General features: G+C 41.8%; 2 protein-coding genes across 3 annotated transcripts in view; one reads left to right on the top strand and one right to left on the bottom strand.

The window, feature by feature from the left end:
* Positions 1–8357, top strand: part of ATP2C2 (ATPase secretory pathway Ca2+ transporting 2) — a 30145-nt gene extending 21788 nt beyond the window's left edge. The window contains exons 18-27 of the mRNA XM_040615251.1: positions 923–1093; positions 1716–1813; positions 1893–1943; positions 2426–2592; positions 3260–3328; positions 3411–3527; positions 4212–4359; positions 4961–5056; positions 5367–5508; positions 6203–8357. Coding sequence (XP_040471185.1) covers positions 923–1093; positions 1716–1813; positions 1893–1943; positions 2426–2592; positions 3260–3328; positions 3411–3527; positions 4212–4359; positions 4961–5056; positions 5367–5508; positions 6203–6315 — 1172 coding nt within the window. The 3' untranslated portion in view covers positions 6316–8357. The remainder of the gene's footprint in view (positions 1–922; positions 1094–1715; positions 1814–1892; positions 1944–2425; positions 2593–3259; positions 3329–3410; positions 3528–4211; positions 4360–4960; positions 5057–5366; positions 5509–6202) is intronic.
* Positions 8358–8865: 508 nt separating this feature from the next.
* On the bottom strand, positions 8866–21201 carry MEAK7 (MTOR associated protein, eak-7 homolog). Of its 2 annotated transcripts, none has more exons than XM_040615252.1 (8): positions 21093–21201; positions 18643–18819; positions 15710–15940; positions 14810–14954; positions 13737–14177; positions 12341–12459; positions 10965–11144; positions 8866–9931 (listed from the first exon to the last, which is right to left on the bottom strand). In XM_040615252.1, exons 2-8 carry the CDS (start codon positions 18808–18810, stop codon positions 9803–9805), a joined length of 1413 nt encoding a protein of 470 aa, XP_040471186.1. In that variant the 5' UTR covers positions 18811–18819; positions 21093–21201; the 3' UTR covers positions 8866–9802. The 2 variants fall into 2 exon arrangements, with proteins under 2 accessions (XP_040471186.1, XP_040471187.1); XM_040615253.1 differs by lacking the exon at positions 21093–21201 and adding an exon at positions 18906–19027.
* Between the last annotated feature and the right edge of the window lie 17 nt (positions 21202–21218).

Raw genomic sequence — 21218 nt, 5'->3', positions numbered from 1 at the left:
TGGTTCAATTTTTCAGTGGTACCAAATCTAACGATCTCCTTTTGATCCCGACTCCATGTCAGCACACAGACCACAGAAGTTTTTGTGTGCATGCCATTTCCTTCATCACTAGAAACATCCTTTCAGAAATGCCTTGGACTTTCACACAGTAACAAAGACACCATCTCCTGTGCACGCTCCTGGGTTGTAAGTAGATGAGCACAAGTCTTGACAGCCAGGTCTGGAAGGTGGTATAGTTAATGTATGTATTCTCCAGCCCTGTGTCTTGTGGTTAGCAACTCATGTACAGAGCTTGCTCTACAATATCTGAATCATCTGCTGTTGTGAATGGCAAATTACTGCTCTGAAGAAAAGTGATTAGCTCAGGCAGCTGCTGCGAGCTTATGATTCAATCATCAAAGCAACACTGACATGAACCCCTGGCACATCCTCGAGTGATTTAAGAATGATTGAATGATATGGTTAGGCACCAAGAACAGAAACAAAATGTTCAGAGCCTTGATGTTTACACGATGGAAGTTTCACTTGTTTAACTGAATTCACATTTCACATTTTTAGATTAAAAATAGAAGTTTAAGTTTTTACAGGAGCGCTGTTATCTAACATGGTAGTTGAACTGTATCTGGTCTAACATTACATTGTCCCAATTTAATCCATCTGCATTCAGGGAAGACTTGGTAGACAGCTTTAAATTGGAAAGAAATCCTAAGCAAAACCTGTGAAACAGAAGTGTTCTGATTCAGATAAACTGCCATTATTTGAGTGGACCAATTTTTTCCATCCATCCATAGATCTGGTTTTAATTCCTTTTTTATGCTGGAAAACTGGCAATTTAACATCTCCTCTAAATGCTTGTTTTAATGTGTGGAACCACATTATTAATAATTCTGTTTTGTCTTCCTTTTTCTCCCTCTGTTTCTAGTACTTGCTTTGGCTTCAGGTCCAGAACTTGGCAAACTAACATTTTTAGGTCTGGTTGGAATAATTGATCCTCCAAGGGCTGGAGTGAGAGAAGCTGTTCAGGTCCTCCTTGAGTCCGGTGTATCGGTAAAGATGATAACTGGAGATGCCCTGGAAACTGCTGCGGCTATAGGTAGCAAACTTCAGCTTCTTTCCTGTGGGCCTATATTATGTCTGTCAGATCAGTCTAACGTTCTGTCACATAACAATTCACTTTTTCATTCTTTCTGTGTCTGCAATAGAGGTTTTAAATGCCACTGAGTTTTTGCTTTTCCATTCAAACAAATAATATTAAATGCAGTAGTAGAGCAGCTCTATTGGGTAAAATTCCAGTGACTTAATTCCACTCTTTTAGTGCCAGAAATGGCAAAATCTCAGTGTCGGGCCCTTCAGTGAGACAGATGGCATTGCTGGGATTATAGACTCCACTGATGTTCAAAGTGTGGGTATCTCTGCATTTCCCATTTTTGCATTTTGCCATTACAAATATGCAGAGCAAGCAGCAGAGAAGGGAGTGACAGATTTAGTATCAGCTCCAGTTCTGGGTATTGTGCGGCTCCCAGGACTCCAGCTGAGCAAGGACAGGGTGACTGGCCCAGCTGAGAGCCAGAGAGCTGTGTGCCCTGTCAGATGCCCCAGGTTCAGATGTGTTTCCCAGTAAGTTCTTTAATTGCTGCCTCTATTATTTGAGTCAGGAAATAGTTGGCTTTTTCCAGAGGTGGTGGGCAGGCCTCATTTTGGGCTTTTCTTTGCAGGACAGAATATTGGTCTCTGCAATGGGAAGCTGAAAGCCATGTCTGGGGAAGAGCTGGACCAATTGGCAGAGGCAGAGCTGTCATCCACTGTCAAAAATGTAATGGTTTTGATCACAAAAATAAGGCCTATTTCCAATAGCATCCATCTAACACAAGATTGTATTTTTTGTTTTTCAGGTTTCCATTTTCTTCAGAACAAGTCCAAAGCACAAAGTAAAAATAATAAAGGTACTAAGAGCCACTCAGACCCATTGTATGCCTCACAAAAACAAGATATAAGCTGGGAGGGGAGAGCAGTTCTCTAGACCATCTGGTGTTCCAAGGCAGGATCAGCTCAAACTAAAGGACTGTAAGACCCAAGCTGGAGCTTTGGCAGTATTTACACTGGAAGTATTGGCATTTCTCTTGCAGATCTGGCCTGGGTTATTTGAAAGGCACTAGGGAGTTATTAGCAAGCATAGTATCAGGAGACTAATTTCTGAGGACTTTACTTTCCTCTTCTAACTCCTGCTGGAGTTGTTAAGACTCTCTACTCTCCTGAAAATCCACTCTCTTAATGCTCAGTCTGAGCTTTGTCCTCAGTGGGCTGCCGAGTCTGCTTTACCCTGTGTCACACAGCACTTCGGCTCTTTTGATGCTACGTGCAAATCCTGGGACTGCCAACAGGACTTACTTGCCTTCTGCTTCAGAGCCTCTCTCCACTCTCACAGGCTCTGCAGAGGGCTGGTGCTGTTGTGTCAATGACAGGAGATGGGGTTAACGATGCCGTGGCCCTTAAGTCTGCTGATATCGGGATTGCGATGGGACAAGCCGGTACAGACGTCAGCAAAGAGGCTGCCAACATGATTCTCGTGGACGATGACTTCTCAACAGTCATGTAGGTTTAGCAACTTTCTTACTATCAGACACTTTCTCGCTTCAGACACTTTCTGGCTCTCCATTGCAACAAGTCTGTTGTGTGACTAGCCCTGGAAATAATGCAAGACACAGGACATGTAAGTCCACGAGTGGAGATACCTAGTGTGGGTATGGCTCATTTTCAGCTGCATACATGGCAACGACAATGGTTTCAGTTGCATACACGGCAATGATTCCAGCAGTGGTGACAAAGCTACCTTTCATCTGAAAGCCCTGGTTTCTCATTGCTGTAGCTAACCGGGGATTTGAAAGCACCTAAAAGTCTGGGTAGGTCAGAACTTGTGCTCCCTGCCTCATCCAGGAAGCTTAGGGGGAAGACATGATTTGCAATGCTCTGTTGGTTCAGAACAAGAGTCGGCAGAGTAGAGTGAGGCTATAAATAGGTCACAGCCCCGCTTTATGAACTGCAGACCTGACCACATGAACCAGGTTTTCAGATCTACTAGTTCTGATAAAGTAATTTTAATTTTAACTGAAAAGCTGCATTGACATCCTCTTCCTGAGCTGGGGTCTGAATTTCAACTGAAATACGTGCTAGAGAAGACAACTTGTATTTTGAGTGTCACAGGGAGCTCAGTGTAAAATAGTGTGATCCCTAGTTATTTAATAAACTCTCTCCCTTCCAGGAATGCAATAGAAGAGGGAAAGGGAATATTTTACAACATAAAAAATTTTGTCCGGTTCCAGTTGAGCACGTAAGTTTCTGTTTCCTTCAGTTCTAGTGAAAGCACCTTTGGGGTGAAGCCATGCAGAATAATGATGTTCTGTGCTTTGCAGGAGTATTTCAGCTTTAAGCCTAATTACTCTGTCAACAGTGCTCAACCTACCAAATCCACTCAATGCTATGCAGATCTTATGGATCAACATCATCATGGATGGACCACCCGCCCAGAGGTATGGAAGAGTCAAGATATCATTTGATATTTTATCAAAATATTCTTGGGTTTAATATGTCTGAATGTGGCTTAGGAACACAAGCTGTTATGATTTTTTATCAATGCACTAATCATTTGGCAGTTAGATAAGACAAGTTGTACTTTTGTTCCCTCCTGGTCTCTCCAAAAGCATTTACTTCACATTTACTTGAGGTTTTACACATTCCCATTTTGTGGTGGAACCCCTTAACTATTCCAGTTTTTGACTAGGCACAGTCTGTTATCCTGAGTGCATCGCCTGCTGATAGCTCTGCAGGTCTGACTGCCAAGGGAATACCGGGTATGTGCGGGTGCATATGCCCCAAAATCCCAAGACTTGGGAACCTCAGCCAACAGCTAATTACAACTACTGCTAATGACAGTTGCTATTTTGACATGGAAGAGATGTTGGCCGCTGTCTGCGATGGGATACTGATACGATGCACTGCCTTGGCCTGATATGTCACTTTAACTCCTCAATATGCAAAAAAGACCTTTGGTGTAGGTGCTGCAGACAAATCTGGGGCCTCACGTAACCCTGCCAGAATAGTCACTCTGCATTTCAAAGAACTGCATCTTCCAGATCCATCCTGTTTTATCAGCAGTACTGTTTCAGGACAATCTGCATTAACTAAACACGCGCCTCTGCTTCTCTTTGAGGCAGCTTGGGAGTTGAGCCTGTTGATAGGGATACCATCAAACAGCCACCCCGATGTATCACGGACACGATACTCAGCAAATCATTGATCCTGAAAATCTTCATGTCAGCTATAATTATCATCAGTGGAACCCTCTTTGTCTTCTGGAAGGAGGTGAGGAAATTCTGCAATTATATCTTGTTTCCATGAGGGTGGAGAGCAAAGTGAAGGGCAGTTTCTGAAGTACATGCGAAGGATCTTCTGAAAGACATCCCATGGGGAAGGGACAGTATGGGCAGAGGGTTAGGAAACCAGGTCTCCTAGCCCTGCTTCTGCCTTCCCATGTTGCCTCCAATTTGGAGCTTCCTATCTAGAATGGGAAAATTATGACAACATGATATCAAACTTTTAAGGTACTTCTCACCTCTAGTTTTCCATGGAAGTAGAAAATGCCAGGTACATAAGTACTACGGATTGCTGTTAGTAAATAGTGACTTTTACTGTAACAATTTAAGTCATTTCATTTAGAACATTCTTTACTCAAATTCCACATCAGTTTAAGAATTGGTTAAGAAACGTGGTTGATAAGATCATAAAGTCAACAATTAGCAGGGAGCAATTAATGCTGCCTAAATAGCCAGCACTAGATTTATTCTTTTGGTTTACTACCCCTTGATTTGACTGGGATCAACAACGGGAATATTTAATTCATCTATTAAATTTACATATTTTTGTAGGGCTTAACTAACCCCTGAATTTTTACATGTGCTTTCAGAATCCAAAAAGTGGCATAACTCCTCGAACCACAACAATGACTTTCACCTGTTTTGTCTTTTTTGACCTCTTCAATGCCCTGACATGCCGCTCTCAGGTGAGATCGCTTTATCAGCAATAATTTCTTGTCTCAAAACATTAACATAAATACTAGGATACTAGTATTTTGCATAGGAAGGGGTTTTAAAGTAATTTAAAGCAGTATGATTTTTATCATCTTTAAAGTTATCCATCACAGCTCAACTACAACTATGCTTTCAAGTACGTAGCTCTGCCAAAGTCAGTGTCTATGTAACTTCAAAAAGGAATGGAGTTTACACGCAAAGAAACAGTGTGACGTTCACGTACCAACAGGAGACTGGGAAATGTTACATATCCTTTTTTTTTTTTCTTTTTTTTTCTCCTAGACAAAGCTGATATATGAAATAGGCTTTTTTCGAAACCGCATGTTCTTATATTCTGTGCTTGGGTCATTTTTGGGACAGTTGGCTGTTATATACATCCCTCCATTACAAAAGATCTTCCAGACAGAAATTTTAGGAGCACTAGGTAAGTTGCAAAATAAATAATGTATTTTTTTCATTAAAGCTACTTTAAAAAGCAGATGCCATTGCCAAATTGTTACAATAGCTCCCAACAGATTGCTGGTAGGGGTAATCAATCAACAGCTCCTATAGCTATATACATAAACATAGCCATACGCAAATAGTAGCAGTGTCTAATGGTATTATCCCAGCCTAGGTTTTTAATTTTGACTTACTGCACATAAATACATATAAATGGAGACACGCCAAGATTTTCCACGAGCTCTGTATGATAACGTTTCTCCATATAAATCCATCTAGGATCATTATGCAGTCACTCCGTTTTGAAGAAGCAGGGTGAATGTTTCCTAGCGGAAATGCAATGCATATTTTACCATTTGAATCAGCCTAAGCAAGCTATACCATACCCCACTGTACTGCGCCTACATTAGGCGTGTAGTTAGAAGCAGAGTTCAATGATCCCAAATGATTAACATAGAGGCTTCCACCCATGATGTGGACTATACCAACTACGGCTACTCCTTGGCTACTACAGTCATTTCTCTTAGTTCAACAGCTAGCAAAAGCATAGCTAGGCCATACATCTGTGGAGTTATGCACAAGTACCTACGGCAGTAAGGCCCTTCTCTGGGGACTCCTGCCCAGCACAAAATCCAGCTGTTCGCAGTGTTCACCTCTGCTCTGTTTCCTCTCGGCAGACTTGCTGTTTCTCACTGGACTGGCTTCCTCGGTTTTCTTCGTGTCCGAGTTTGTCAAACTCTGCGAAAAAAGCTGCTGCCAACCAAAGCACACAAAGGGATGTCATGACTGATGCAAACCTCCTCTAAAGATATGCTTGGAATGGAGCTGTCATGGTAGATTATTCAACCGCACCATTTTCTGACACCACACATTCTTCATCTATGAAGATACTCAAGTGAATCCGTACTGACAGTCCTCCTTACGCCAGAGTCTGTTCCTTCTACACGCCTTACCTAAGCTGTGTGAGCTGTCTACAGAAACAGCCAGAGCGGCTCCTGCTTTAAGCCAAGATCAGGTATATTTTTGTAACATTGATCTCTATGTCAAGAATGCTGTGATAGTCCCAGACAAAATAACAGTTTCACACCTGTACAGAAAAATCTGTTGTGCATAAACTAAAATTTTATTTATTTAAATCAAAATGATTTTTATTAATAAAATCTACATTTTAAAATGTTAGTAACAAGTATCTGAATGAGATTCTCGATTTAGACCCGTCCTTTTATATTAAACAGAAAAATGGAAAAGACCTGCCTTCACTAGCACTTCTTATAGTCAACGTATAGTGTTTCTAGGTTCCCAGATATCTAGCCTGGATTCAGCAGGACACTCAAGGAAGCTGTGGGGAGATGTCAAACAAAGAGTAGAGGGCTCTAAGCGCCCACCCTCGGCTGTCAGCTTCTGCCAAACACTGCAGTGATTTTTCTGTACCTATGTGACTAACAGGAGCAAAGTGGAAGGCTGGTGTGATCTGATGCACGGTGGTGAGTGGATTTAATGGGGAAGGGACACACTTTCACAAGTGCATGACAATAAAGATGACTCATGCACATAGCAGGGAAGTTAAGCTTTGCAGTTGGATCAACAGCTGCATAAAAGCGATTGAGAGATGTTTAGATCATAGCTAAGCCCACTGCTGACAAATGCTTTCTGGGCATTTTTAGATGCATGAACACTAAGCACAGATTGCTTAATCATTAGGTTCAGGAAAAAAAAGAAAGTTGAGTCTCTTCCAAGCCAATCTTTTACATTTAAAGAACAATGCTGAATAATCCCATCTGGTGGTTGGATCAGTAGTGTCCTAGTAAATAATGCTTCACTGATACACTTGCTAAAAGTGTCATAGTGTCAATTTTCTTCTTGCCCCAGCTTAACATCTTCACTTCAAAATGAAGATGAAGAGTCTCCAAGACAAACCTCTCAAAAGACGCAATTTCAGAGCTCAAAATGCTACACTGATCTTCACAAGACTATGTTTAAACTGAATTACATTTCAGATTCACAGTCTAGAAAGAATTAGCTATACTGATACTTACTTTAAATCAAATAAAAGCTGGCCACTGAAATATTTCTGGTGAAGAGTAGCTTTGTGCAATTCACCCTCCCCAGATACAGTCTGCAAAGGGGTCTGCTCACTATTTTTATAAAATCCTTGAAAATGGTTTCAGTCCTTAAAGAAAAGTCTCTGCCTTGTAATGGAAGGAAAGGGAAGTCTAGCTGTTTATTTTATGTGTAACTGCAGAAATTCAGCTATGTCTCATTCCTGTATGCCATCCACTTCAAGTATCTAGTACGTTTAGTCAGTACTGAAGCGAAGAATTTCTCTGAGACTTACGGTGGGAGTTTGACAATGTTAAAACAAAAGCCAGCATCACCATGCTTACAGAGAGCATCATGTACTGACTTGCTGTCTATATAGCACTCCCTACTTTGTACCATTTAAAATCCTTATTAAAATATACAGAGAAGAAAATTATATAAAAGTATCAGTGTAATTGTTTTAATGCTTACATTTTTTTCTCTGTGTTACAAACTTGGCAGACTATCTGGATTATTTAAGCAAATACAAGATAAAAGGACATTAGCTCAGGCTTTTCACAGCATACTCTGTACTGGAACAGATAGCATAAATGCCCCAATCACTAGCTCAAGTAGCACACAAAACACACAGTTGGGTGCTAGGATGTCTGGCTGGAGCAATTTCTTCATGCTCTCCTTTCAAGGCTAAATTCAGACTTTTTAATATTTTTTTTAAAAAATGGGATCTACATTAAGGCACAAGTGCAGATTATTCAGAGTATTCAAATCTGGCTTCCTATGAAAAATAATCGGGTGGGGAAAAAAAGGCACCATACAAGAAAACATCAATGGAAAGAAGTTGAAGGAAGGTCACATGATCAGGAATCACAGTAATTTTACAGACCTACAACACATTTTTTTCTCTAAGCTGCACAGAAGACAAACCTATGCTAAGACAAAGGGGATTTGACACAGTCCTTTCCCTTAGGAAGAGAAAGGCTGACAATCATACACACTAATAACCAAACACAATTTGCTGAGTTAGAAATCAAAGTCCCTGGTAGAAATTAGGATAACTTTTGGCAAGTTAATGACATGTAGAATTAGCAAGGTTAAACTAATAATTACTGATAAATGTGAACAGATTCAAGTAGAAAAAGCCCTGAGTATAAGAGACCTGACAAAACTGGTCCTGATTGACAAACCAGCCAACAAAACAGAGCAAAAACCCCAACTGAGTACATTTCACATTGCGGGCATTTTTTTTCCCTGTAATATAGTAATGATTAATTATGTGGAAATAAAGTGTACAGCAGTTGTCTTTAAACGTGTTACAGGCATAACCCTGAGTTTGTTTTTTTTTTTTTTTACAAGGTATCTGCAGATACGATTCCCAATTAACTGTGGATGCTTCTTACTTAATCCTTTTTACAGCCCTATCTTTTTACTCCAGTCTCAAGTAAGGCTACTAAAGAAGGCAGGTTCCCTAAGGAATTTCTGCTGGAGGTATTGCCCATTCTTAGGATAAATATGGCTAAATGATTCCAATGGTTCTGCTCTACTAAATTTAAAAAGCAATAGGCAAATTTCTGCAGAAACATCTTAAGTAAAATGCACTAAAGTGTAGTGTAGTATTATAAAACTGGATGCTGTATATGCAGTGTTCTGGTCATCTTACAGCCCGTATAGAGCTACTTGCTAAAAATCTGACAGAAAACATGACATTTAATGCTTTAACTGGAGCAATGCAAATTAATAGCATCCTACATTTGGAATCACGTGGACTACTCTATGTTTACCAATGTAAGACATCATTACAATTTGCAGACTTCATAGACTAATTTCATTGCATGCAAATAAATATGCGCAGCTGAGGTATAAGAGCCTTAATCAGTGTTTCGAGCACTCTTTATATAAATATATATAAATTCTCCAAGTCTTACTGTCAATAACTTCTGTTGTTTTTAATTTTGTATGCAGAGAGGATCTATCAGGAATGCTGGCAAATTCATATTCAGCTAGAACTTAGAGATGTCTAATGATAAAGTACCTAGTTAATTTTTCTGTCCTCCCCAAACAAAACCCTTCGGGCAGGCTATTGCATTTGGACCTAAATATTACGTAAGTATGAGGCTTAAATTTCATCCCAGATAATTAGGTAAATGTAAGGTACAAAAGTAAAGAAAACATATCCTGTCCAAGGAACATTAACACTGAGGAGCAAAAAATAAAAAGGTTTTTCATGTTACTTTGAATCCTTAATTATCATCATCCTCATCCTCTTCAATGGGTTCTCGTAGACCTTCGCTGTGACGACTTTTTCCAGCCATTTCTAATAAGGCCTGAGTCTCAGGATCTACATCCAGAATACTCTTCTTACCTTTGGCCTTCAAAACAAAATTAAATATAGTTAATTTATAATGTCATTGTGAACGAATCATTATCAGGCTGCAAGAAAGAGACATACTTAAAACTCCACAGGTAATCTGGTTTGCGAGCTTGTCACACGGAAGCCTGCATACTTTCCAAGTAAGGCATTTAAGAGTCACTGGGATACATTAAAAGATTTTTATTGCTGCAGTTACACAAAATAGCCGTAAAGTTTTCCTAAGATGACAATGAACTATCTCAAGTTTATTCAGGTGACAAGCCAGCCAGAACATCCTGGTTAACCTGACCTCAGTCTGAACTGCAGACATGAACTTTTTTTAGAGAAGAGATTCAAGTACAACTCAACATTTTTTGTAAACAATTTGTTCTGTTTCTATTTAGAGCTACATATCCAGTGAATAGGCAGAGCACATGAATTTAATATGAAAAGAAATAAAAATAAGAAAAAAAAGAAAACCAACAGCAAACAGTTCAATAGGAGAAAAAATTACAGGCGCAGAGGAGACTGGAAATAGGTCTCCTACTCATTCCCAGAAATAAACCAAATGCAGTAAGACTAGCATAAATGTATTCACATAAATTTACTGTAAAACAATAAATAGCAAATTTAAAGTCCCTGGTAAAGAAATCTTTTGGGTTCTTTTCCTGAACTATAGATTGGGCTTTACTTGTGAGCTTCCAGTGCTTTCTGGCTGTTTTACAAACACTGGGTTTTATTAAACCCCTCTAAGGAGTTTCCTCCTAGAGACCATTCCTCAATATCAGAAAGCCTTCTGAAATTCAGAATGCACTACTGCTCTTCTGACTCTTATCACCTCATGGCTCCTGATGTTCGTTCTTGTTGGTACCCTCAATAATTCCACTGCTGTTTTGCCACTTGCTTGCTACAAAATACATAGCACCACAGGGCCAGTTACAAGAAAACATTCTTCGTTGCAATGGAGAGTGTTTAATCCAAAAACTGCAACTGTTAAGTTTTGCATTTCATCTTCCATTCCCATCAGGACACAATTTCACAGGTTCACCTACCCCTGCGCTTTCAGGGAGGTCTCCCACTGCCCAGACTTCCATGGCATCCAGCGCAAAATCCTCTTTTGCTGACAGCTGGGGACTGTTGTAGGTGGTACATCGAGGTTTTGCTTTACTGTGTCCCTTCCCATAGTCACTGTCTATCCAGAGTCCAAAGTATCCGTGTTGTCCACCCATACCCTGGGAACCAAAGCAGCACACTAAACACCTGCTACACACACAAAACACGCTGGGCAAGTTATGAAACCTGGAGTGCAAATTGCTGTTTCCAGTATTTATGCCACACTCCTACGGGTAGGTGAAAAAGGGCATTCCGAGTGAACCTGGGCTTCTGTACCCTAACACAGTATTCCTGAAGACAAACAAGAATTTACCTGAGTAATGCTGCCCTCCCTGTATGCTTTACAGAATACCAGCACCTGCAAGCTCTTCAGCTGCATACTGTGCTAGAAATTTAGCTCACTAGTTTTTGTTTATTGACTAACAGTTCCATTTTAAACAGGGTGAAAGTGCTCGGTTTTGCTGCCTCTTTCCCATGTAGAAGTATCTACAGAAACAAATAATGTAATTTGATGTTGTTTGCTTTCTTTAGAGCAAATTTACTCCAGACTGCTGCAATTCCCAAAGTTATGGGCACATAATGCTACAAAACTGTGAAGCACTTTTCAAAACAAGTGGTGTGTTGTAGCTCCGTTGAAACTCCTTTGCCTCTGGAGAACTCATTGGTGAACCTGAGTAAAAGGAGCTTCTGCTACTGTAATCACCCAACTGCAGCAGCCTACATGCAACTCTTGGATTCTAATTCTGTCTGATTTTCTCAGCCTTCCATAATTTAAAAAGCAGTTAGTGTGGCAGTGAGAGCAGCCAGCGGAAGGATCCTCAATTACACAGATCAGCTAGCTTCTGCTGCTTCAGTGATGTGGATACATGCAGTCAATTCTTCCAGACAACAGGGAGGACTGCTAGAAGGGCTTCTGTGATAACCAAACTTAGCAAAGAGATTTATTCTCAGAACCCCCATAAATCTAACCCACATAAAGCCCACCAACTTGGGTCAGACAGAAATAAATTCCATTTTAGTTGATTCAGTACTTCAATATACATATCAACTGTAAAGTATAGACTCTACCAGTACTGCACGTGGTTCTCCATCGTTATCCATAGTTCGCTCTTTACACTGATGCTTTCACAGAAAAAAAATTTTAAAAATCCTCCTACTAAAAGTGTGGCACAAATAGCAGCAAAGGGATGAAAACTTCCTCAGAGAATAAGTAAGTGAAATAAATCTGCTCACAGTAACAGAAGCAAAACCCACAAAACACTTCCAAACACCAGCCATGAATCCAATTTCCAAATTGTCACTTCCTAATACTTACAAGTCCATTCGGCATTGTTTGTTGGCCATGGTTCAAATACATGTAGTGGTCATTGTACCCTGTGTATGTGTATACAGCAAGAGAGGGGAAAATAGAAAACAGAAAGCATCTGTTGTCACCTGTAAACAGAAAAGAATCTGAGGTCAGACAACCAACCAAGCAGTAACTTGCCTACAAACAGGATAGGAAAAAAATACTGAAGAAGCACATGTGAATAAATCAAAGAGCAGCTGCAATCTCAGAAAGCCAATACCTGTCTCTCATCAAGATCTAGACCCATTGTTTATTCTCAGTTAACACTGTGCAGGGTCACAGAAATCAACATGATTACAAGGCTGTGACCAAGGGCAGAGTCAGAGGCATGAGCAGTACATTACATTACTATGTAAGGGTACACCTACCACAGGCTTGCACAGTATCACCTAAAACTGGCCAACTGCTAGACCCATACAAACTGATGTGAGTGCAGACACCATTAGTTCTGACTAGACTGATCTATAGATGAGTTAGGATCAATGATTTAGAGTACAATTTTCATTATGCCCAGTCTGGTGTTCGGAGGGACCTGTGGTATGATGGTCTAGTATGCTGCATGTGTTAGTCTGCCAGGAAAAAAATACAAGGGAAGTGTTGTGTAATGAATGTAACACAACATTATATTAGCTGACTGAATGGTAATTATCAAATACTAGTTAAGTGTAGGAATTGAGTTTTTAATGTGGCAAAAGTAAGGATTCCTAGTAGCATTATCCAGAGTCCGTAGGTGGTTGGTTTTTTATGGAAAGCCACCACAAAAGTTCTTTCCAAAGAGTTACAAAAAAAACCCCTTTCCTCTCCCCAGAGGTTTCAAGGGAACAAAAATTTTAGCTTGTCCGAACAACCCTTTTGCTGCTGGATTTTAAAAAAAAGAAACTCAGACAGTGCACAACTGGCACCAGGAGGCTTAACCTGCCTGCTGCTTGGCTCGGCTGTTCTGAGATGGAAGATTGCCATCTGCCGGACATCTTCTTGAAACTCTAATTCACTGTATGTCCTTCATTTTCATTTCATTTTCAGTCTATGCAACTACAGGGGTTGATAGATTTCACTGAAAAGAAAACCTAGTCCATGATCAATAAGCCCTGCAATTTTAAAAGTCTTATCAAATAACAAACTATAAACATTAATCAGTAATATGCCTGGCTGGGTACAAAGCAAAAACAACTTCACGTGCATGTTTTTCAGAACTTTGTGTTATTGTTGCCACAGGAAAATACACTTGGAAGTATATGAAATACTGCATGTTGTGAAAGTAAAATGACTGTATCTATTAGGTAGACAGAATGCTTGTGCCTGTACAGAATAGGCAATGCTTACCAGGGCCATGAGATACTAGAAAAAGAAAAGTGAGTTTTACCTTGGAACTGTGGCTTCACCTCCCAGGAGTGAGATGCAAACCCACCAAAGATATAACCATCTAAGTCCTTTAAGATCACTACGCAAGGTCCTTTGTTCACTATATGCCCACATAACTGTGAAAAGCTTTCTCCATGAAGCTTAGAAGAAAATATAAGCTGCCACTTGTGCTGTAGCTCTGCAGGTAGATGGGAGTTGATGTATATGACGGATGGAATGTCAAAGAGACTGACAAGTCCTCTTCCTTTGATGCCTCTGCAGCCTGGAACCAGGTTGACTATGTCTTTGGTTTGGTCTGGGACAGAATGCAGAACATGGAGGCCTTGCCTGATAACAACACTGAGGAAAACTGAGATCTGTGGAATTCGGTAAACCCAGTCCTCAATGACACTTTGATCAAAACTTGTCTCCATCAGCTGAAGACCCACAGGTTTTGTCCCATCTAAATAATAAGACACACAGGAACAGTAATAAGCCTCCGAGGCTGGAAAATAATCAGTTGATTTTTAAAGTGTAAACAAAATATTCCATTATTTTAATGGACATGAAACCACATATGAGAGGGGCTGGTGACAGTAAAGCGTCAACTACATTAAGCAGATGCACACACAGAACTGAGAAACATTTGCCCATGATATCCACTGGTTGGGCTGTAATGATTAAGAAACACAGACTCCTAGTTACAACTTATGAGATGTTCTTTGCAAGACAGCAAAATCTGTTGTTACCACAGTGCAAAGATAAACCTATGCCTTGTAAAAGCACATACAGTCATAAATCTAAATGCCCATCACCTGTAAGTCAGGCATTTGTAAAATAGACACATTCCATGACAAATAGTTTTGCATGTCCACTTAAACTGGGACTTCAAATCAAAGCTCTCCTGAATTTAGGGGAGAAAGATGGTAAGGTAAAATTAATCAAATTCCCAAGTCATTTGCAAAACACTAGGTTTGAAATACTGGTTTTACCATTTAAATTCAAAGATGTGACCTGATGAGAAAAATTCGTGTGAGACCAGTGATCGCATGAGCTCTGTGCCATTCTGGGATATACTACATCCGTCCTGCTTACCTGCAAGCTTCAATTCTGATATCAGCTGAGAAGCCAGAGCCTTTACGCCACTTGCAGATTCCCTAGTATTCTCCAAACTCCAACCTTTCAGTTCTTTCCTGTAGCTCAGTACATGGACTACAGATGCGATCAGATCCTCTGTGAACTTAAAAGGTTAAAACATCACCATTTTGGCATTTCTTAAATAAAATTGCCAAGAGTTTCAAAAGACTTTCTGAAAATAAAGTCACACAGTACTGATGCTGTAATACCAATGGCACAAACGCCTCTTCTCATGATGAGTCAGAAATAACAGAAATGCTATTTCAGTGTCATAGGTCTTAAAAAGTATCCTTTTTCAAGATTTTCAACATTTTGTATATGTTACTTCACAAAGCATCACAACAAAATATGGCATGAAAGAGGGAGGGGAAGTCCAAATTTTCCAGTGGTAGGAGCTGCTAGTGAATTACTGTTTTGTGAGACCCCAGTCTTCCACCTTGCAAGCTATGTATTTGATTCACGCATCTAGCCTGCAACTAAAGCTCTAGAAAGCATTTCTAGAAGCACCAGCCACACCACAACCCTTGCTGGCTCTTAGATATAGCCGGTCTCTGCACCCTTCAGAGTGAGCCTGTGAACCATCAGACAAAACAGTCAGCCTGCTCCACAAAATCCAGATCCTGGTTCCCAAAGTAGGCAAGCCAGCACGGAAAAGCCCACAGCTGAAACGGTCACCCCATATAAACCGCTTTGCCCACACTGTTTGTCCCAGATCAGCAAATTGGTGGTAGAGAGATTAAAAAAATATAAAAGTCAGGAATCCCTGTTCTGAATCTTGTGCTGTAAAGATTACCTTCGAATTACCTTTGTCTCTGTTCTGTTACTCTGCCCCCAACACACATTTCACTGCCTGTTTACCTCTTGGATTTGTTTGCCCTTCACAGGCCCTTCTGTCTTGGAAATCATTCTCATTATTATGGTAATCTTCTCATCTGCATTCCCTTTTAAGAGGTTTGACATAAAAATTACAAACTGCTGCTTAGCAATCGGTTCACTCAGCCCAGACGATTTCCCAGTCAGGTCAATACTTTTCATTCCATTGTATAACCGAACAGTCATTTGCTCTGGTAATGGCTCCCGCATATACGCCTACAATGAGAAAAGCAGCAAAAAACACATTTTACAAATGCAGAATAACTAATATATTCCAGCTAATCTGTGCTGGCATATACTATTATGAATGAAGGATTTCAATACCAAGTGTCTACTATCAGCAACAAACTTTTGTTGAAAGACTGGTTTTCCAAGAGGAAAAAAAATCTCTATTTGTATAGTATTTCCTTTCTAATACTCTTTAGTGATCTAAGTTGCTACTGTTTTTCTACAAATGCCATGGACTTTAAAGAATACAAAACTAAAGTGTTAATAGGGTATTAGCAAAGGATTTCTGTAAGATAACTCTGTTGTAATGGTTTACAACTCTGCCAGTCCAACATTTAAAATTATGGTTTAACTCTGCTTTTGATAGCGGAGCTCACAGATACTTAAAAAAAACCAGATTGTAAAGTTTTTTCCATATCTCAGTTTTGGACTCAAGACAATACAGGCAAGGTGTTTAACCCTACATGCACACATAGAACAATTTGAGAATTTTCTTCCCGCAGAGCAATGTCTAATTCAGGCACAGAACAAAACTGAGACCGCCTGACTTTTATAAGACATCCCTGATGTTAAGACAGTCGAAATCAAAACTTATTCATCTAAATTGCATGACCGGCTTCTGAAATTGAAATCTAACTGCTATACATCACCATACATCACAACACTGCGGGAAAGATCTGACTCTGGATTCAAGAAACTTTCACAGTGTTCAAGATAATTACACGGTTTATAAATAAATCATCTAAAATACATCCATACACCAGGACATGATTACACAGTGTCTTCAGTGCGCATAGCTCTGTGCACGACATGCTGAAGAGATGACTTGACTGTTATGCACAGGGGTGTAGCCCAACGGGGACTATGCTGCAATCAATGGAGCTCCACCTGCGTAAAAGCACTCCAGCTCTATTCCGTGGAGCTGCTATTACCAATCCATCGTTGGCTCAATACCAGTCCTATTGAAGCCACCAGGGCCGTTCCCATTTGATGTTAATGGCTGTTGCTGTGCATATAGGGTGAGATCCAATACGTCCCTGCTTTTGTTGCTGTCAGTGGTAACACTCCCATTGATTTCAGTAGAAGCAGAATTAGCAGCCACCATCTTGCACATTAGAGTGCTTTCTATTGAGGGAGAGAGGTCACAGCGATTACAGCTGTCTTTCAGGAGCCTTCTAAAAGTGCTACACAAACCTGAAGTGGGACAAGCAGCAGGGAACGTCATTAAAACTACTATACTCAAGGGCTTTTTACTTCACACTGCAGTATTACTTTCCCACTCCCTACCCTTTCCCACCCACCGCTTAGTTGCACTGTTTTGCTACACTTAAGCTACTCCAATGAACAGACAGGGGGTGTAAAAAAGGAGGACTCTAAAAAGGGAATCCAAACATCGTTTAACAAACTCACATCTCTGACAGTTTAGAACCCTTGTCTTAAATGGCTTCAAGAAAGTATCTAGAGATACCTGCTCTACCTGCTTTCCAAGCTGTGCAGCGCAGCCTGCTCTGCTCCAGAAGCCACGTAGCTTCCTTTTTGTAAAGCAGAGCCCAAGCAGAGTACATGAGGCAATGCTTGGGTCAACCTTACCAGCCTGTTCTTAGATAAAACCTGCCACATAACACTCTAGCTCAGGCACAAGCATAGACACCTATGAGGCAGGCACGCCAGTTGCAATAGTCCCTGCAATAAGGAATTAGGCACCTACAGGCAGTCTTTCAAAAGATTTTAATTTTAAGTTGGCAAACGAAATGACCCGAAAAGACAAACGTCCATCAAACATCACACAGATCTAGGGGCAAAGCCAAAAGGAGAACTTCTTCCAGGTGCCAGTCAAGTAACAGATGCCAAGGATCAGGTTCTTGGACGTATTAGGGTTGAAAAGGTGGGCAGCACCACCACTGTTTCCAAACTGGTGATAGCTCATAAGCAGCCAGGCTGGAGGAAGGCTAAAGCTGGTCTGTATGCAGCTATATTACTAAATATCTTAAAATAACCTGCTTCTTTTGCTGAGCTTTAATTTAATTCCATTAACCTGTGTAACATATATAAAAATGCACTTTTAATACTACAACTACATTCATTTGGCCACTTGGTTCCTGCCTAACTGAAGTTATCAAGTATTGAAACTAATCATTTTCCTCTTCTTCCTTGATTAGAAAATAAATGCAAAGTTAATCAGGAAGCGTAATGTATGTTAATTAGCTAGAACAGGGAGCCACAGCTTAATCAGTCAAAATTGAATTCTCTCCTTTTAATGCAACTGGAAAGATTAGAGACAGCGATGCAACTGAGGGAGAAAGATATAACCAAATACAAACTGACTTTGTCACAGCTTTGCAAGAAAATCTGTAAGTAATCACAAACTATAATCTCCAGGGGGAAGAATATTCTTCCCATTTTTCAGTTTTCTGTAAAAATCTTTTTGTAGGTCCCAACTTTACTTCAGAATCAGGAAGGCTGCAAATTGACCCAACAGTGCAATTTAAGAGATAAATACAAACCTGAAAGTCACTACTCCTGTTAAACTGTAAGAAAAACTTACATATCTACCCTGCCCCAAAACATATACATATTAAATTGAGACGAGCAATCCTTAAAAAGTAACTATTGCCATGTCTTTAGTTTCTTTCTGAAATTATGTTAATGGACTGCATCCCAGATATATCAGGAATAATAAATTGTCTTGCCTGTAGTGCTGCCAGAGTCACAGTTTTCTTTGTAGCTTTGCCATTTTTCGCTCCAGCTGAGCCACTCGATCCTGATAAAGTATCAAATACTCCATCAATGTCAGACTGCTCCTCAGGAAGAAATCTGGAAAGATGATTCTGATAGGTATTGCTTTCTGCATTTCCCATCTTTTCAACCTGAAGCAAAGGAAAAGGAGTAAAAAAACCCAGTAAAAACAGAAAGATATCACAATGTCCATGAAAGACGTATCAGACTAACATACCAGTGCAAGTTTACAAGAAGAGCAAATTACTAGCCTTCTATATTAAAAGTACTGTTTAGTCTCTATTCACTGAGAAGCAATGAACTTAAACAACATTCTGAACAGTAACTGTACTTTAAAAAATGACTAACAGCTCTTTGTTAAAACCGTCTACCAATTCAAACCTCATTCAAGCCTATCAAATGGAAAAACCAATATGATCCAATGATTAAATTAGCTTGTACAAAGTGACAAATCTGTCAGCCAGAATACATCAGTAACATGAAGGGAATAGCCTGATTATGGATTATTTATGACAGATAATGCTACATCTTCCCAATGCATTAATGGACTGAAGCTAAGCCTGCCAATAAGATGTGACACTAAAACACCATCATTGTAAAGTCTCTGAAGGTGACATGAGAATGTTTTTTCTAAGGACGCAATACAAAAATTATTTTCAAAGCTGCCAAGAAACACAGCAACAAAAACATTTAGGAAGATGACTCCAGACCCATCACAAATACAGTTTCCTACAAAGTCAAGAAATGGTTGAGAGCTGGTAGCTACAGAATTAAGGTTGGCGGGGGGTGGGGTGGGGTGGTTTGGGGTTGGTTTGTTTGTATTATACATTTAATGACACAACTATGACTTCTCTCGCTGGCCCAGGATTCACCTGCATTACAAAGACTAATTTTTTAATGTTGTCTGGGCCACATGCTCTGCTCTTCTCCCTGGAGCAGCACAGCATGGACCTAAAATTACTTCTCAGCTTGTAAAGTGCCACGATTTTGTCAGCCAGGAGATAGAAGTTTAACCTAGTCATTGAGAAGTTTCTTTGTGTTTTCTCTCCCTTCCCCATTGTTGTGGAAATTCACCAGACCCTGACCTTTATACCTTGAAAATTACATATATATGTGTGTATTTATACATTACACACAGGCCCACACATCTTTTTCCTTCCCCAAAGAGCTAGAAGGTCAACCTGTTCATTGAGAAGTTTCTGTGTTTTCTCTCCACTCCCTGTTCCCACGGGAATTGACCAGAGCCCACCTGTGTACCTTGAAACTGACACATACCTGCGTGGGCACATGTCCTACAGACACACACACACCTCCTTCCTTCCCGACAGCTGTTTCCAGCACAGGCCAGGGCCAGCAACACCTTCACCACCGACCCCTCTGGGCCCGGCAAAACCGCCTGAGCGCCGGGCACGGCAGCTCTGACAAGGGGCCGCCGGGTGCAGCCGGCCTGCCCCAGCTCCAGCTCCAGATGTTCTCCTCATGGTTTTGAGCCAGGGTTTGGGGCCGGCCCCCCACAGCCAGCAGAGACCCCCTCAGGGAGGAGAGCCCTTCCTGAAAAAAGAGCCTCCTCCCTGGGGGGGGGCAATCCTTCCTGAGGGGGGCCCTGGCCCTGGGGGGTCTCCTCCAGTGCCACAGGGGGGGCTGAAATGCCAAATTCCACCACGCCTGCAATGAGTCGCCACTGTAAACAGCCTTCCCGTCTACCTGGGGTAGACACACTCTTGGGGTGACAACATAAAAAATACGAGAAGCAGAATAAAACATCCTTTTGTGGTTCCCTTTCCACAAATTCCACATCCTTTCTGGCACCTCACTTGTAGCTCAGGATTCCCAGTTCCACAGAAACCTCTTTATGCGACAAGCCCGTCTGCAGCCCCTCAGCAGGACTGTTTAGCTTACTCCAACCTTGGGGGCTGGCTTGTGCTGCACTGCCCGCCTGAGCCATGCAGGCCCGCCAGCCACGGCTGCCCGTGAGGTGGCTACCACCGGGGGTGAGCACGGCGGGGCGGCTGGCCACCTCTGTAAGCTGGAGGCCAAACCGTGAAGACACGAGCAATTTCACCAGCGAACCGCTGGAGCAAGGGGGTCCCCGGGCCCTCAGGCCGGGAGGCTCCCGCCGGGACGAGACAGAACAGGCGCCTCCGGGAGAGCCCGCCCTGGGCCGGGCCCCGCCGCTGACACACCGCCCGCCCGCACCGGCGGGACCGCGCCAGGGCCCGGCCCAGCGCTCGCCCTTGCCGTTCCGGCAGTTCATCTCCCGGTGTGCTCGGCCCAGCGCTCCCCACCCGGCTGGCAACACTCCCGGCGGGTCCCCCCTCCCTCCATCCCGGCGACGGAGCGCGGCGTGAGGCAAGTAACCCCGCTCCGGGACGGGGCGGCAGGGCGGGCCTGCCCCTCTGCTTACCGGCAGGGCCCCCCGGCCCCAATCCGCCCCCCGGATCGGCCCCTGCGCCGTTGCACGGTCCCCGGCAGGCAGGGCCGGCGCCTGCAGGCCGCCCGGCGGGGGCGGAGCGCGGCGGGGGGCGGGCGC

Source organism: Falco naumanni, chromosome 15 (genome assembly GCF_017639655.2).
Source record: "Falco naumanni isolate bFalNau1 chromosome 15, bFalNau1.pat, whole genome shotgun sequence".
Lineage (NCBI taxonomy): Eukaryota > Metazoa > Chordata > Aves > Falconiformes > Falconidae > Falco > Falco naumanni.
This window is presented reverse-complemented; position numbering and strand designations above follow the sequence as displayed.

What these genes read in the sequence shown, in the direction of transcription:
- MEAK7 (XM_040615252.1), bottom strand. Translation starts at nt 18,810, where the DNA reads ATGGGAAATGCAGAAAGCAATACCTATCAGAATCATCTTTCCAGATTT. An exon ending in AGGGCAAACAAATCCAAGAG is followed by an intron (nt 14,955 to 15,709) that starts GTAAACAGGCAG and finishes TAACCTTTTAAG; the next exon opens with TTCACAGAGGATCTGATCGC. An exon ending in ACCTCCCTGAAAGCGCAGGG is followed by an intron (nt 9,932 to 10,964) that starts GTAGGTGAACCT and finishes TTTGTTTTGAAG; the next exon opens with GCCAAAGGTAAGAAGAGTAT.